At 33.7% G+C, this 18,812-nt stretch overlaps 1 protein-coding gene across 6 annotated transcripts in view; it reads right to left on the minus strand.

Annotated features, from left to right (window-relative positions):
* The window catches only part of AKT3 (AKT serine/threonine kinase 3), a 207,549-nt gene that overhangs the window by 115,327 nt on the left and 73,410 nt on the right, over positions 1 to 18,812 (minus strand). The window contains exons 1-2 of one of the 6 annotated variants that reach the window (XM_032466536.1): positions 8,835 to 8,893; positions 6,774 to 6,832 (exon numbers count right to left, since the gene is read on the minus strand). The exons of 4 other annotated variants lie outside the window; for them this stretch is intronic. In XM_032466536.1, coding sequence (XP_032322427.1) covers positions 6,774 to 6,832; positions 8,835 to 8,878 — 103 coding nt within the window. In that variant the 5' untranslated portion in view covers positions 8,879 to 8,893. Of the gene's footprint in view, positions 1 to 6,773; positions 6,881 to 8,834; positions 8,894 to 18,812 lie in introns of those variants that run through there. One more of the 6 variants, XM_032466535.1, reaches the window with a different exon arrangement.

Genomic DNA, 18,812 nt, shown 5'->3' on the forward strand with positions numbered 1-18,812 from the left:
AACTAAAACACATTAAAAACTTTAAGCCAAAACATTTAGCAAGATGCCTTAAAGAATGTCAGACAGTGAAATATTCTTCTGTTTTCAACATACTGGCCAATATTTTTTAAATTACTATTCATGCAGGATTCTTCTGAAGCACAATTCAAATACATCTATATTAACATTAAAAGCTAGAAGTTCCTAAAGTTTAATTATACCGAAAATACATCAAGTACAGTTTCCTCATAGGTGAAAATGTCCTCATTGTTAAATACTTTCATCCTAATCTGTAATACAACATTTCATAGGCTATGGGATATTTCCACTTTTTGGTACTATAAGTTGTTTTTGGTAGGCATAGGTTTAAAAAAAAAAGAAATTAGAGTATCTGAATACTGGCATTCATTACCATGTGCTATTAAACATTAAGATATCCTTGCATGAAGCTAGCTAATATTGCTTAAATTGTGTGTGCACATGTGTTTTTTTTTAATATAACCAACCAATTTATTCTTCAAAACCAAAAGAGAAGTCTTTCCTCACTATACCCAGTCCTATTAACCACTCATAGAAACTGGATCAGGCAGCTCTTCCAGGTGCAACATCCCCTGACTTTCATCCAAAATTATTGAGTAATATTTACTAAAGGGAGAATGCCTGATAAAAAAAAAATTTTTTTAAAGTAAAATCTTAAAGAACCACCTACATCTGAGTAGGAATTAACCATCCTGTACTGAATTAATTGATTCCCTCAGGTCAATCAAAGCCATTTCCTCTTTACTCCTCTAAAAAAACACTTCTGCTTATCCCAGCACTCTCATCACCATGAGCTTGATCAGTTTCTTTGTCTGCCAAATAAAGAGTTGGAACAATCAAATAATGCTTTAAAACTCCCTGAGGAGATAAGACATTCTTTTTAGTGCTCCTCGTTCACTACAATCATTATGCTTATTAACTGTAATGAGTTCAAAAAACTTATTTTAAAAATAATTATAACCCAAATACAGCTTAATTACTGGCCACAACAGAGGAAAATGTGGCTCCAAGATAAAGAGATTAATACTGAACTAAGAGAATGAATACAATTTTCAGCAATCTTGTGCTGAATTTTTAAGTAGAAAATTATTTTATAGGATACAATATAGAATCATAATTGCTGAATAATCATTGATCCCATACCCCTGAGTCACATCCAACAATTTTCTTTATATTCTCTTTAATGGATTTCCCTTCAGATTTATGAAATAATCACAAATTGCTAAATAAGCATAAGGTTCTAAGAAAACAACCTTCTATCTCTTAAATGGCCTCTAGAACTCTATGCTCTTTGCAAGAGAGTATCATATAAGCACTCCAATTACAACAGTTATAGGCCTTTAGACTTAAACATCACAACCAACAAAAATATTACTAATAGCTACGATTGCATATGTTCCAGACATTCCAAATATATTATCTCATTTAGTCCTTGCAAGATCTTGAATATCAGCGACTGTTTCCTTCTTTCAACACATGAAGAAACACACTTAAACAGGCTAAAGGGACTTTCATAAAGTCACTCATCTAAGTTAAGTGATATTTAAATGTGATGTGTGTAACTTCAAACATACTCTGCCCTGAATATTTCAATCACTGTAAGAATGTGTACTTGCCTGCACTAAGATTCCGCAAACGGCTCTGAAGTAATATGATCAACAAAGCACAGAATTGCGAGTCTGTCTCTATACAAGCTTGCTTTTGCTCAGCCTCTCACTAACATCCTATCCTGGCCGCTGTCAAACCACACTCTTAGTTCAACACCTCCACCTGGAAAATGGCATATTGCTTCCTCCCAACTTAGCAGGGATATCAGGACTGACTACGGAAATTATAAACATATGTACATAATTCCACATACAGAAATATGGACATATTCATGGCCTTCCAAATAAATGAAAAAACTAGATATGCAGACAAAGGAAAGGTCCAATGTAGCTGATGGTCCTTTTCAACAAATACAGATTAGAGTCACTTGAAAAACTGACAGAGAGACAAAGGTTTTCTAAATAGATCTGACCTCTATTCCTTTATGAAGAATAAAAAAAATAACAGATAATCTCCCTCTAGTCCTTTAAGAAAGACATCACTCTGGACACAAAGCTCTGTTGGTATGTCTGCCTTTCAACCACACTTAAGGCTTTTTTGCTCAATAATTATGCAACAAAACCATAAGTATTTTAGGAAAGCATGAGTTCACCAAAAATCAAAATAAAAACTCTTTTAATTCCCCAATTTTGGTAATATAAATCCAAATAGGAAAAAAAAAAAGTCAGGGCTTCTCTTTTCATTTTCTAATAATTTCATTCATATTGTGATAGCTTTTGATGTTTTACAAAAATTTGAGGTGTCCTACAATATAAGTACCTTTGAGAAATTTTACCTAACATCATTATTCCTTCTCAATTATTTACGGTCCAAGTAATAAAAAAACAGAGATTTAAATAAACATATTTACTGCATCCTAAATTTAAGTACTACCACAGCATTTAAAAAATGACAAATATATCAAATCTCTAATACCTAATGACAAGAATGAATCAGAAGGAAATATACAGCCAATTTATCACTCCATAATGAAAATGTAGGACTGTCATTTACAGAATCAAAGACAACCAAGAGAAAAAGAGTGTTAACCTAGAAGGCCGGGTTCTCGTACAACTTTGTTTCACAACTAATAACATCGAAGTTCAGACTATGATGGAATTACTTAGTAAATCTGGTACTCTCTCTCTCACCCCTAGTGGCTGGCTATAAAATCAATTCAGTTTCAAGTAACAGTTCACATACTGAGGCTAGTGTTAAACTGTTAACGTGTGCATTAAGAACATGGTGATTCACCTGACTTATTTCCTAATCAAAATCTCCTATTATCAGGTAGCAGTTCACACCTAATATTAACCAAATAGACTGTCTACCATCTATAAGGAGAAATAATAAATCTGGTATTGCCATTTTAAAGAGAAATTGTTTTCTAAAACTAGATGTGAATAAGAGAAGGAAGAGGAAGTACTAAGCCCCTAAACTAATTAGCAAACTAAGGGGAAGGGGCATGCAGGGAAACAATGATAATTAGTATGTACCCTTGGTTAACCAAATCCACACATACATTCATTCTGTATACGCACAAACATCAGCAGCATCATAAACCGTCTCAAGTTCCAGCCATTATTCAGTTCGACATCTGCACATGTTTATGCGTCTCTCCAAACAACCTCTTGAACACCCTGCTGGAGCTGTCATTTTTTTCTTCTCCCTATCTGGCAGATGGCAAGTCAACAATCGGCATCAACAGCAGCCGAATATCTCCCCCTCCATTCTACCCCCCTAAACAGACACAATAATAACTTCTTTGTGCTTCCCTACAATGCAGCTGCTTAAACCATTTTGCTACAAGGCTGCTTTGCCTTAATAAAAAAAAAAAAAAATCCCTTCTGTCAAGTCTAAAAAGCAGCATAATGTTAAGCAAGCTAAAGCCACAGCACAGCTGCAAACGGGCAGACACATTGACAGCTCCTCCCTTAACAAAGCCCTGTGAATTGAAGGGGGTTCATCTGAGGCTCACACAGTAATTAGTATAAAAAAGTCCGACAGCCTCTATTATGCTAAAGGAAAAAAAAAAACTGGACAGAACTGGGCTGCTGTTTTGCGTCAAGAGTTCTGCTGCAGAGTAGATAAATCATGTTGGGTTTTTTCCTCTCTTTTTAAAGACAGTAATAAGGAGGATGAGAGAAGCTAATTTGAAAACTTGGACACAGTAATTGTACCATATGGTGAGCATTTATCCTTTCTGAAATGCACGCTAACAGTCACTTACATGCACACTGCTTTGTTTTACAGTTGTTATTCTCTCTACCATATTCATAAAATGGATTTGAATATCTGATACTCAAGAGAAGTTGTGTGTAATTAGCAACAGAACTGCCCGGGTTTAATTTATTGGCCTTACACTGCAATCTAGCAAATGCAAAACAAAATTAAACAATGTGTCCACTTTGTAAAATGTTTTTTCTTTAACTCAATAAAAAATAATGAATACAGGTTCAATGGAGTGTTACTAAGTTAAGATACAGTATATTTTGAAAATTCCAAAAGAATAAGCTGTGGCTATTGTAAAGATTTCTACCGACACATTTCAAGATACCAAATCACCAAAAGACCTTCCACTATGATCATCTGGTTCAAGTCTGTATTTCAATGAAGCAGATATAACTCTCCTCTCTATATATTAGTAGACCTAGACTTAGCAGAATTTTCTTGTATGTATCCTAAAAATTTGCAGGAAAATCTGTCAGTTATTAAATAATTATTAAGTACTGTGTGCCAAGCACCATGATAGGTACTGGGAGATGGATATAATACCAAAAAGTTCTCATATTTCTAAAATAAAATCTGAACATAAATTGACCTAATATTTTTGTCTAGTTCAAAATTCTATAAAAATCCACCTAGTATTAAAAGTCTTCAATAACATTAGGACATTGTTTATAAATCCAAGATGCATCAGTGACATTTTTATGACAAAAAAAAATTGTGTTGAAAAAAATTGTTAAGATTCGTTTTTCTCTAAATTCGTTTCAATGCCAGCTGCATGCCTCTTTAGATAAAAATGTAGTGTTTATCTTCTATGAACTACATTCTAAACACTGAAATACTCTACTAGAACTCATATGAATCATTGAAATTTCAAGTGAAGTGAAATCATAGGTCTGAATTTCCACAAGTTACATGTATCCACAAGTACTGTTTTGATCAATATTTGAGGACATGAAAAAGTAATAATATATTTTAAGGAACTATTAGCTCAAATAGAACTCAAGAGTCTCTACTCAAGCTTGAAGTAATGTGTCTTTAATTATAGTTAACTGTGTATATGTCAATGGACATAATATCCCAACACTGTGACCCCCGCCAAGGCAGGCAGGCATAATTACATTCAGAAGGAACAGCCCATTCAACAAGTTCCACCAATGATTTTCTATAATAAATCTTTGCCTCGGAAGATATAAACTTAGAAGATAAAACCTTCATCACTCACTACTGGTATTGTAGTTTTCCTTTATGCTACTAGTATTGGGTCATAGGAACAATTTACCTTAAAATAAAAATCTCATTTTTGTAGGCTGCTTTACAGTTTACTAAACATTTCCAAATACTAAAATGGGTCCTAAAAGCTCATTATGCTAGATTAGAATTTACTTTGACGTACAGTACAGAATTATATAATAATTATCCCAGTTATTTAAATGAGCAAAAGCTCTAAGTATATGATAATATTGTTTGGAAAATAGGTTCAAAGATGTGACCATCAAATGACTGATCTCTTCATCGTGTAACAATACAAAGCCACTCTGTGGAGAAACAGCAAGTTGATTCTGCTTAGAAAAATCAAGGTGAGGAAGGAAATTTTTCTAAGTTGAAAGCTCCATTTAGTTATAATACTTAGAATGTTAGATGTGAATAAGGTCTGAAAACTTCATAATTATGGGCTTGACTTCATAAAAACTGTCACTACAGCATTTCATCAGTTTCTCTTAGCTAAATCTACCAACAACTTCTATACTATCTAAAACCATTTTGTAGTATGTCAATAATAATACAAAAAAATCTAACTGTCCAAGGGGATAAATTAAGACTATTTTACAAGCCTCTTCTAATAAGCGTATTTGTTAAGAGTACAAATAGTAGTTTAAGAAGAATGCCTTGTTTGTGTAATCAGAATTCTGAAGATTTTACCCAAGGCGGGATGGCAAAGGGGAGAAAGAAATTCAGACCGAACTAAGCTGTTAAGAAAATATTCACAAATTAGAATTATACAGCCAAGTGATACTACAATGTCCAATAAATATTCTCATTTGATATATCTACAACATATCTTTTTAAGAGTTCATATATGCCACAGAAGTAAAAAGTTGTTTCTTGTTAAACGTGAATAACTGAAGTCATCATAACAGGTTTAACAGGTACCACGTACAATTTATAATGTTCAGAGTACTCTTAAATACTTGCAAATATCTCGTCAAAGTCTGTGACACGCCACTAAGAAAATAATGCAGTATCTACTGATGCCCTAACGATGGCAAACTTGATCCAAGACATGAAGATTCAAGAAGGCTAACATATTCATACAGACTTCTTCAAGAGGAAATAAAAACAATGCATCAGTTTACAACAAATTTCCCATTTCTGTAATAAAAGCACATCAAGCAATAAAAATGCCTATCACGGGATTTCAAGTCAAGGGGACCTAGAAGTTAAAAGACAATGATTACTTAATATGTTATTATGATTGTGTATAAAACAAGGCAAGAAAAGAGGTTATTTGTAGAACAGTGTTCAGAAGCAGGCCTCAACCAAAGATATACCCCTGATATTTGTCTCTATCTTAGTGCTCTTTTAGGGCTCTTTCAATTGCAAGGAACAGAAACCCACTGAAGCTAATATAAGCAAAGGGTTCTCACTGTGAGAACACAAAAATCTCATCCAAGGAAAAGAGTTGTATCGGTAGAACTTAAGTAAATTAGATCTGGGAAATGGCAAACATCACTTCCCCTTTGTCTTGTTCAGGGACTGTGGATGCTCTGGTCTCTCTTCTTTCTCCCTCCCATTCCTCCTACCACCCCACTGCATCTCTCCCAATATGTCTCCAGCATTTTCATATTCTCTCTACCTACTACCTCCTCACCTTGCTTATACGTTTGGTTCCCTCATAAGTTAATGGCAATTCCAACCCCAACACAATGTTATGGCTTTACCTCTCCATCTCCTTGAAGGAACTCTTGGGTCACATATCCGCTCGCCAGCTTCACTGGGGCTGGGGTTTTTATCCCAAATAATAGGAGGTGAGGGGAGAGAAATTTTCCTTAGAAAGGCGTACAGAGAAAGCAATAAATCATTGGTGTCTCTAGTACACTTAGCCACACTACTTCTGTGTGTGTGCGTGCTTCAAAAAACATTATTTCTAGTTTACTAGATTAGTTTTAGCAATTGGAAAAAATTACTAATTAAAAGCTTTCTGGAATAAGTCACTGAATATGTTAAAAACAATTAACTTACCCAAAACTGCTTTGTTTTGTATGACTGCTATATAGAACTATTAAGGCATCCAGGCAGAACTCACTTGAGTCTGTCATCTGCTGTTACTACATAAAACACAGTCATTTTTATACTAGTGAGTAGTTTTTACATCATATATTTGAGAATAACACTAATCATGTGGCAAAAGTACATGTAACTTCTAAATAATGATAAATTTAGTTTGTACTACAGTCTTTAGGATACTACCATTGTACATTAGGAATCTAAATGCTTCCCCAAAAGTCTTATCCAGTAGTTTTTAAATTGTTGATCAAGATTTTTAATTTTCAAAGACAAGGTAGTACCAAAAATACCAGGGTAATGGCAGACTCCACCTGACAAACAGACAGAGTTCCAAAGGTTATTTAATTTGTCAGAGATTTAAAACTTAGTTTATCACAGAAATAATTTTACCACTATAAGTGGTAGTTAATTTCTACATAAGTCATTAGTTGAAAAAGCATTATCTGGTATTAATCATAAGACTTGATATTTTTACAATACATCAGTTTGTTTTCACTCCTGTTATTTCATGTGATCCTCCCCTCAACTTGTGAGACAGGCACGTCAGTATTAATATTCCCATAAGCATTTCTGTTCCTGTACATGGCACACAAAGAACTAGGAGACGTTTTGCTCAAGAGTTTCAAAAATTTAAGTGCCGGATGGGAGAAGAGAATAGATACTGCACTTCCTATCATTAGATGGCCATATAGTAAAGATACTATCAAAGAAATTTGAGCAAAAGGTTGTGCCAAATCATTCCTTAGGTCACTTATTTTTAACATAAGATTTCAGGATATTATTTTATGGATTAGAAAACTGACACTTAGAGCTATTAAGAGACATGGACCAGCTCTTTTGACTTCAAGTCCAGTGCAGTTCTTGCTAACTTGTAGATCACAGAGCATACACTCTACATTATACATACAAAATATCCTGGAAACTCAAGTCATCTTTAATAGCATTTCAATTTTTAAAATGCATTATGATGAATCCAGGACACTCAATATACAACATGCATGATCTTCGACATGCAAGGGACGAAGCGTAGGATGAAAGATGAGGCTATATTCTTTTCATGCTGGACACTATATACAGGAAGAAAGAGGACCTCTCCCTCCAATCAAAGGTCACCCTTGCTTCCACAACAATGTCCAAGGTGTAGGTCAGATAGTCTCTTACCACTTGAATAAAGGCAATTTCATCTGCAGCTGAGCTGCTAGGAACAGTGGCTAAGAAAATCTTACAGCCATTGCCACCATATGCAAGACCTAGGACATGGGTATTCATAAATCCATGACTGCTTATATTCTCTGTGTTATCATTTACACGGGAGATGGAAAATTGGAACCATCAGATCGGTCATGTAATGTATTATAAAATTATATGTATTATTATCTCTTCATTTTTAAAGTCCTAAAAAGCTACCTAAGTCACAAGTATTTTACCAATCTGCATTTTTTTATTGGCTGATGGAATCCAGTTTCGAGGGACAAAAGGTTAAATGGTATCAACTTAATGAGAAAAGTAAATGTAAATGTTAATAAAATGAATTCATAAATGTTTTCCTTTTTAAACATTCTACGCAGTATTTTACATGTTTAAAACATAAGGTAAATATCACCTATATTGAGGCTTTATAAAAGTATGATATACTGTATTTTATACATGCTTAATTAAATTCTTTTCATGTGCCTAAAGAATGACTCATTTCAGAAATAATCCAAGTAATGCACCTGAATTGCAGCACACAGACACACAGGTTTGCAACTCTGTTCATTTAAACATGACACCTTTCTCCAAATATGTTTTGTCAAGATATTCATTAATTAAACCTGAAATAAGCAAAAAACACATTTGTAAACTGCATATGGAACGAGGCAAAATTCCTGTACTTAAAACCAATAGAGTTTAAAATCCTATCCAACTCTTAAATTTGATTTTCTTATTTCACAATGTTCCCTACTCCTCCAGCTCCCAGGACTCCTATGTGTGTACACTATAACTCCCTGCTCTCTCTGTTTTTCATATCAGTCCCTTAACACATCATTCCAAATTTTTCTCACTACCCTTTATTCACTTCTCCTCTCTGAGTTAGTTCCACAGTGACTCCTCCTCCAACTGGAGACAGACTCAATTTCTCACTCCCAATTTCACTTTGTTTTCTTGACTCCCACTTCCAATTCCTAACAAAGAGAATTAAATTTTGAGTAAATTATTCATACTAACAAGTACTGAGTGTATCAGAGAGCTGCTTAAAGCAATGAACCACAGGATCTTACTGGCTTAACACAACCAAAATTATATTTGAGGCTCATGTAAAGTCAAACAACTGTTTCTTATCTTTGGATGGCTCTCCTCCAGGCAGTGATTCAAGGACACAGACTCCTTCCTTCCAGAGGCTTGACCATCTCCTTGGCCTCAGGATTGCCATTAGAAGAGACAAGAGAAATAGGACTGAACACAAGAGATGTTTATAAGCCATGCCTAGAAGTCACAAAACTTAATCCTGCTCATATTTCAGTGGCTAGAACTTAGACTCATGGCCACACTTAATATCAAGACAGCTGGGAACAGAGTCTGGATGTGGGGGGTAGAGGTAAGAGGGATATTCAAATGAGTTCAGTGAACAAGTAGCCAATCTCTGTTATACTGAACATCTAATGTATACTCTAAACAAATTCTTAACTATCTTCTATTGCAAGGGACACATAAGAAATGAAAGCAAATACACAACTAAAAATGGTTAAAGTGGTAAATTTTATGTGTATTTTACCACAATTAAAAATATTTAAAAAGAAAAAAAGAAACTAAATCAGCCTTTGCTACTAAGGAGCTTAATATCTTTTCAGTAAGATATACAGACACAAAAGACAGTCAAAAAGCATATTTCAATGTGAAAAGTATCATGTCAAATATAAGCAAGTGTCAAATACAGGTACAGTTTTCATGTGTTTTAGCATACGTATCACACACAGAGTTATGATTTTTATCCTAAATAGGGTCTCAACCTGACAGTCTGGCTGGTCTGGTCTAAAGGATGTGAGGATAAAAAAGCATATTTGGTAATCTCACAATACTGCCTTAATTCAAGAGTTTAACCAGTTAAAGAGGTACTCTCCTCAAATATGAGTATCTTTCAAAATTAATAAAAATAATAGACATTAAGGGTTAATGCAACTTGGGGCAAGTCAAAATGTAATCATCACTTGTCTTTTTTTTTTTAAAACATCTTCCTAGCTCACAATATATCGCTCAGAAAAAAATTAGCAAGTAAATCTTTTGGAGTATGTGCTGCAACACATTCCACTGGCAAACTGGGCTACAAATATAAATAAGTAGTATTCTTATAATTCTAGTATTTTCTTACTATTTTTTATATCATGGAGAGAAAAGGGAATTAACAACCCAGGAAACTTTATTATTCCAGTGTGATCCTATTTGTTTGATACTTTCTCTAACAAGGTACCAGTATATTCATAGAGCGCTAGACGGTCAGTCCTACAGGGCAGCAGCTATCAGCGTGGTATAAGGTAGCACTTTCAGTTGCTCCTGGACAAGGAACATCAGAGGTGGGATTACAGTACAGATAACTTTTTTCTAAAAGATTTTAAACACTTAGGAATTATGATATGCTTCAGTTTTCATACCAGATTTGAATCTCTTCATCTTAACATAATAAAACCTCTAGAAGGGCCAAGCATAAAACATTCCAAATAATTTCCAAACACATTTTAGAAATGAATACATTTTAATTTTATAGTCACTAAAATTTACATAGCTTAAAAGGTCATGGCAAGTGTTATGTTATTCTCATGAACAAAATGTTTAAGAACAATTCATACATTTTGACACATCTACTAAATTCATGTCCCAAGTACTAAGACTTCTGGCTTAAGATTTTATTGTTTTATTATGCTTACATTTGAACTTGTTACCATAAAAGAGAAACATGCTATAATACAAAACTTTAAGAGACCTATAACTGAAATAGAAATTACCTAAATTGACTTTATAATATACAATCATAATTCCATCAAAGCAGTTCCAACTAATTTTTTACATTTCTAAGCCATATTCTCTGTTCATGCTTTTGAGTTTAGGGATATGAATAAAAATGCTAAGGAGAAAACAATATAGCTGTCAAAATTTGTTTTATAAAAGATGTTCCTCAATCACTAAAATTCATCTTTTCCAGTGACCACCACACCCTGACCCCCGGCCAAAGCCTTTTAAATAAAGTCAGAGGGCTGTTATATAACACAGAGAGAGTCAACAAATTCTTTCAAACTAAAAAGAAGAAAAATTCCAAACTGGAGAACCGTGAATGAGAATGCCCTGCCCAGTCCCCACTGGAAGAGGAAAATTTCTTCCAAAATGCAGAAAAATAAAGACTAAACCAACTCAGAAAAAGAAATATCATAACAAATCACACCTCAAATATTATTATTAGATATAAGTAATATAAAACCAAATATCAAAAGTATCTTGTCTAGGAAGTAATTAATGTCACTCAAGAAATGGATGAAATAAATCTGGGCACTTGTTTTAAAAATTATCAAAGGCACGTTTCATTCAGTATTTATCACTTTCATTTAAAATACTCAAAGTGAAATTGTTGATATGTAAATGTTGTCTTTTCTTTCTTATGTATCAGCTTACAAGTAATAATAAGGCCTGAAAGACAATTTACAAGAATGACTTGATGCTGCTATACTCAAAATAAACAAACCATAAATATTTGACCTAGCTCTTAGCAGGTCCTTTATCAATAAGAGTATTACAAAGCAGCCAAAGCCTCAATCCTAGTATAAGAAAAATAAAGTTGGCTGGCATAGGAGAGTGTTTTAAAGTGCTTTTTGAATACCCTAGTCTCACACTCAAATCAGGAGCATCTGTCCACCAACTGTCAAGATAATGTCTAGCCTAGTAGTTTTCCTGAATTCATCATTATTCATAAATTACTGTCACTATTCAAAAAAAAGAGCAAATAAATAAATAAAAAGTCACACTTACAAAACTAATTTTTTCTATATGACATAGTTGAGGTAAATACTATCACTCTGAACCCAGCTGATTGCCCCTCCACCTCCAGATCTAAGAATGCAAATTAAATTTTCTCTTGCATTGATAATTCATTAGATTCTATTAATACTTCTCACTTTCAATTGTTACTAATTCAAGGATCTGGTCCCTATACTCAAAGCCTCTACCTCACCATTAATTTCATAACCAGATATAGAATAAAAGCACGATGCGGTGATGACTAAGGAAATTTCTAAGGAAAACGGCACAACAAAAAAGTATTTTCATTAGCTCCTTTTCATATCACACTAGAAAATTCAAGTTAAATCAAGTTGTCTCCCTCAAGAAACTTCATTTAAAGTTGACCCCTATGAAATGCACATCCTTTTTCTCCACGTCATATACAACAAATTACATTTCATAACAAACATATAGATAATCCTCAAATTATTCAGAAATATCTCCCTGGGCAACAAAACAAGTCTCAACAAATTTAAGAGGATAAGACTTACATCAAGCACTTTACCCAACTACAACAGTATGAAACTAGAAGTCAATTACAGGAAGAAAAATGGGAAAAACACAAACACATGAAAACTCAACAACATGCTACTAAAAAGTCAATAGGTCAATAAAGGCACCAAAGCAGAAATCAGAAAATACCTTGAGACAAATGAAAACGAAAACACACTTGTCAAAATCTATGGGACACAGCAAAAGTAGTTTTAAGAGGGAAGTTTACAGTGATAAAGGCCTGCCTGAAAGAAAAAGAAAAATCTCAAATAAACAACCTAATCTACCATTCTAAAGGAATTAGAAAAAGAAAAACACACAAAGCCCAAAGTGAGCAAAAGGAAGAAAATAATAAAGATCAGAGCTCAAATAAATAAAATAGAGTCCAAAGAAACAATAGAAAAGATCAATGAAATCAAGAGCTGTTTTCTTGAAAAGATAAACAAAATTGATAACCCTTTAGCCAGGCTCATTAAGAAAAAGAGACAAGACTCAAATAAACAAAATAAGAAATGAAAGAGAAGTTACAACCAATATCACAGAAATACAAACAATCATAAAAGAATACCATAAACAGTTATATACCAATAAATTACACAACATGGAGAAAAATGGATAAATTCCTAGAAACATATACTCTCTCAAGACTGAATCAGGAAGAAAAAGATAATCTAAACAGACACAATACTAGAACTGAAATTAAATCAGTAATCAAAAAACTCCCAACAAACAAAAAAGTCCAGGACCAGATAGCTTCTACAGGGGAAATCTACCAAATATATAAAGAATTGGTATCTATCCTTCTCAAACTATTCCAAAAAATTTAAGAGGAGAGAACATTATCAAATTCATTCTATGAGGCCACTGTTACCCTAATACCAAAACCAAACAAAGACACTACCAAAAAGAATTACAGGCCAATATCCCTAAAACAGATGCAAAAATCCTCAACAAAATTTTAGCAAATGTATATATAAAAAGGATGATACATCTATAAAAAGGACATACACCATGATCAAGTGGGATTTATTCCAGGGATGCAAGGATGGTTCAACGTCCACAAATCAATCAATGCGATACACCACATTAACAAATTGAAGGATACAAACTACATGATCATCTCAGTAGATGCAGAATAATCACTTCACAAAATTCAACACCCATTCATAAAAACACTCAACAAATTGGTATAGAGGGAACATATCTTAACAAACAAAAGCCATTTGTGACAAACCCACAGCTAATATCAAACTCAATGGGGAAAACTGAAAGCTTTACCTCTAAAATCAGAAACAAGCCAAGAATGCCCACTGTCACCATTTCTATTTAACACAGCATGGGAAGTCCTAGCCACAGCAATCAGACAAGAAAAAGAAATACAAGGTATCAAAATTGGAAATGACAAATTTTGCAGACTGCATGATACTATATATAGAAAACCCTAAAGTCTCCATCAAAAAACTATTACAACTAATAATGAATTCAGTAAAGTTGCAGGATACAAAATCAATTAACAGAAATCTGTTTCTTTTTTATACTAATAATAAACTATCAGAAAGAAAAAAATGAAAACAACCCCTGTTATAATCATATCAAAAAGAATAAAACACCTAGGCATAAGGTTAACCAAGGAGGTGAAAGATCTATACTCTGAAAACTATATGACACTAATAAATGAAACTGAAAATGACATAAATAAATGGAAATATAATTATGTGTTTATGGACTGGAAGAATTAATATTGTTAAAATGTCCATGCCACCCCAAAGCAACCTACAAATTTAATACAATCCCTATCAAAATACCCATGACATTTTTCACAGAATTAGAACAAACATACCCCAAATTTGTATGGAAACACAAAAGATCCTGAACTGCCAAAGAAATCTTGAGAAAAAAGAACAAAGCTAGAGGTATCACACTCCCTGACTTTACACTTAACTACAAAGCTACAATAATCAAAATAACGTTGTATTGGTACAAAAACAGGTAACATCAATCAGTGGAACAGAAAAGAGAACCCAGAAATAAACCTCCCACACTTTTGGTCAATTAATCTCTGACAAAGGAGTTAAAAATAACAATGGGGAAAAGATAGCCTTCAACAAGTGGTGCTGGGAGAACTGGACAACTACATGTAAAAGAATAAAATCAGAATATTTTCTCACACCATGTACAAAAGTAAGCTCAAAATGGATTAAATACCTAAATGTAAGGTTGTAAACCATAAAACCCCTAGAAGAAAACACAGGCAGTATACTCTCTGATGAATGTTTTAGCAATATTTTTTGGATCTGTCTCCTCAGGCAAGGGAAACAAAAGCAAAATAAATAAATGGGACCTATTTAAATTTAAAAGCTTTTGCACAGTGAGGGAAATCATCAACAAAAGAAACAAAAATGCAACCTCCTGAATGAGAGAAGTTTTTTGCAAATGGTATGTCTGATAAGGAGTTAATATCCAAAATATATAAAGAACGCATACAACTCAGTATCAAAAACAAAACAAACACCACACACAACCAAATAACCCAACTTAAAAATGGGCAGAAGACCTGAATAGACATTTTTCCCAAGACATACAGATGGCCAACCAGCACATCAAAAGATGCTCAACATCACTGATCATCAGGGAAATGCAAATCAAAACCACAATGAGATATCACCTCACAGCAATCAGAATGGCTATAGTCAAAAAGACAACACATAATAAACATTGGAAAAGATGTGGAGAAAAGGGAACCCTAGTACACTGTTGGTAGTGATGTAAATTGGTACAGCCACTATGGAAAACAGTATGGAGGTGCTCAAAAAATTAAAAATAGAACTACCATATCCAACAATCCACTCCTGGGTATACATCCAAAGAAAATGAGAACACTAATTCAAAAAGATATGTGTACTTCAATGTTCACAGTAGCATTATTTATAGCAACAAGATACGAAAGCAAGTGTCCATCAACAAATGAATGGACTGTAAAATGATTATAAATCAATAAAAAATGTTAAAACAAACAAACAAAAAAAAAAACAAATGAATGGAAAAAGAAGATGTGGGGTGTGTGTGCGCATGCATGTGTGTGTATGCACAATGGAATACTACTCAGGCATACAAAGAGAATGAAATGTTGCCATTTGCCACAAAATGGATGGGCCTAGAGAGTATTATGGTTAGTGAAATAATTCAGACAGAGAAAGACAGATACTGTATGTTTTCATTTATATGTGTAAATTACAAAATAAAACAAAGGAATGATATAACAAAACAGAAACAGACTCAGATACCATAAATAAACCTGTGGTTACCTGTGTGGATAGGGGGAAGAGCAAGATAGGAGAAGGGGATTAGGAGGTAAATAGACTAATAGGTATGAAGTAAATAAGATACAAGGATATAATATACAACACAGGGAATACAGCCAATATTTTATAATAACTTAAAATGGAGTATAATCTATAAAAATATCAAATCACTATGTTGTACACCTGAAATTAATATAACATTGTAAATCAAATGTACTTCAATTTAAAGAAAATATTTTTCTGAGCCATTGGTTTAATACTCTGTGAGACTGCTGGGGAAGACAGGGCCCTTGTCCCTGAGGTCCTGAAAGGAAAAAGTCCACTGTCAGGAAACAACTGAAACATATGAGGCAGGACAAAAATCCAGACAAGGAAAAAACAAACACTAAGAATTCACAGAAAGGCAAGACTAGTATTTTCTACTTTACACAGTAATAGAATCAGTTAGTTATCTCTCTATTTTCAGTTGTATAAATCTACACACATTAGGAACTATTAAGTGAAAAAATCAGTAGTCAAGAACAAAAACTGAGAATCAATAGTGAAGTTGTTTCCAAAGACATAATTTTTTTCAAATACAAAAAATGAAAAATTTTCCACATTACTGTACCTTAAAGTTACTTATATTTTTGACAAAATTATGTATTAAATATTTCCAAGCTGAAGTACATTTTTTCTTATTGCATTCCATCATAATTTAAGAGAATGAGTCTCAAAATTTAGTGTAAATATGAATTACCAGGGGCACTTACTGTAAATGCACCTATCTTACAAGATTCCAAACCTACATATTCTAATTCCAGTTTCTGGAAAACTGCATTTTTAATAAGCATTCCAAGGGATCCTAATACAGGGAGACTATGGCCTATCCTTTAAGAAATACTAAGTCACTGCTAAATTTTTACTGGGAGAAGATACTTGGTCTTTTCAAGTCTGTCTTGATTACTCTGTTGCTGGGCATTGTGACAGATTTTAAGTTTGATGAATTTGCAGTTCCAACTGGGCGATGACCTACTCCCTAATATGTAAGCCAAATCCAATTCATTCATTTGTGACAGGTATACAAAAAAGAATAAAGACTGGTTCTATATGTGTCAGAGGATGCTTAAGTAAATTCTAATGGTAACATCTGGAAAAACTCCCTGAAGACTTGGGGTTTTTTAATCTACCAATAATAGTGAGGTTAGTATTATTCGATCTACCTACTATATGTAAAAATATTTTACACATATAAAGTGAAGTCAACTAATGCAGATAAGAACCTAAAACTATAGCAAATATTTAATATAGTCTTTTAGTAATAATCTAAGTTCGGTTTCTATGACAACTTACAACAGTAATTTCTCAAAATTACAGAAAACAATCTTCCTGAAAAACTTTATAGTTGCTCAGTTTACTAACCAATATTCTCCTTCTCAACCCTAGAGAAAGTTCTTTATCTATGGGCAAGTCCAAGTCCTCAGTACCACAGCCATAAAAGAGTTGTCAAAACAACATTTAAGAAAAAAAAAAAATACCAAAGATGTAAGATTTCAAATGGGTCAAAATGCTCAAATTAAAAGTCCAAGTTATCTTCTTTTATGGTTCTCATAGTCCTTAAAAGCCAAAGTATCCTCATGAAAAGCAAGTAATTTGGTGATAAGGATAGAGAGCAAAGAGGAACTCATTTTACCCAAACACCTGGCATCCTTCAACAAATCTACCATATAAAATCAAAGCAAGGCAGATAAGGTTCTGCCAATCCTATCCTGGTTAGGCAGTTGCACAGGTGGCCCGGTCAAGGCTCCCTGCCTGAGCTGAGGGGAGAAATGTCAGAGCCGTGCTAAAACCTGCCTCCTGTGGTGGGCCCACTCAGTCTTCAAACAGATTCCTTCCACACCCCCAGGTCATGACAGAAAATGAGCAATTCACACAGTATAAATGTTTTTGTTTAATGTGAACACGTTAACATTCAAAAGGAGCCCAACCTAGATAATACACACTGAGGCTGAATACACACTTCTCGTCAAAATCAGGACAAGGGAGCTCAACTTGACATCTGTTAAAGGAATAAAAATAAATGACAGACAACAGACATTTAATCCTAGGGTCAGTCTTCATAAATCAGCCTATAATACCAAAGCTTTATTATTATAAGGATTCTTGCCCTTAACTGCAATTTATAGGTTGAAACATGCAAAGCTGAAACTCTATTCTTGAAACAATGCCTTAGCGGTATTTAGAACTCACGAAACCAAGTTTCATATCCTCTCAGTCAACAGAAAAGGAAACTCCACCCTCATATTTCAGAGTATTTCTAGTAAAGAAAAAAAAGTAAAGCCAAGAAAACGAGGCATCATAAATATTTTAGAAACATTTACTCAAAAATTTAATGGATCTGACCCTGACCTGAGTTAAAATAATAATAATAATAATAATAATAATAATAATAATAATAATAATAATAATAATAATAATAATAATACTGATTTGATAGTTACCCATAGGGGAATGTTGATATTTTTAAAGAACAGACCTAACTGTATGAGGGCCATAGTACAAGTAAAATATTGTAATCCTATGACATTAACAGCTTAACGGAAATCATATACAAATTGGGTATTCAAACTACCCATTCCCTAAACAACTTACTGTCTACATTAACAGGACTTTTCTATTCCTGGAGACCTTGGCCTAGTCAAATGGTCTGACTGTTATTACAGCCACTTGCTGAAACACCCGTTACCTATTCAATGGAAAGTATCAACAGAGTTTGCTAAGATTTTTTGAGTTCCTTAATGCTATATCATGGTCCTCATACAATCCTAATCAAAGACACACACGCACACACACACCCTCCTTGTACTCACTTGCCTTAAACCAAACTTTGGCCCT

Source organism: Camelus ferus, chromosome 23, assembly GCF_009834535.1.
Source record: "Camelus ferus isolate YT-003-E chromosome 23, BCGSAC_Cfer_1.0, whole genome shotgun sequence".
In the NCBI taxonomy this organism is placed as follows: domain Eukaryota; kingdom Metazoa; phylum Chordata; class Mammalia; order Artiodactyla; family Camelidae; genus Camelus; species Camelus ferus.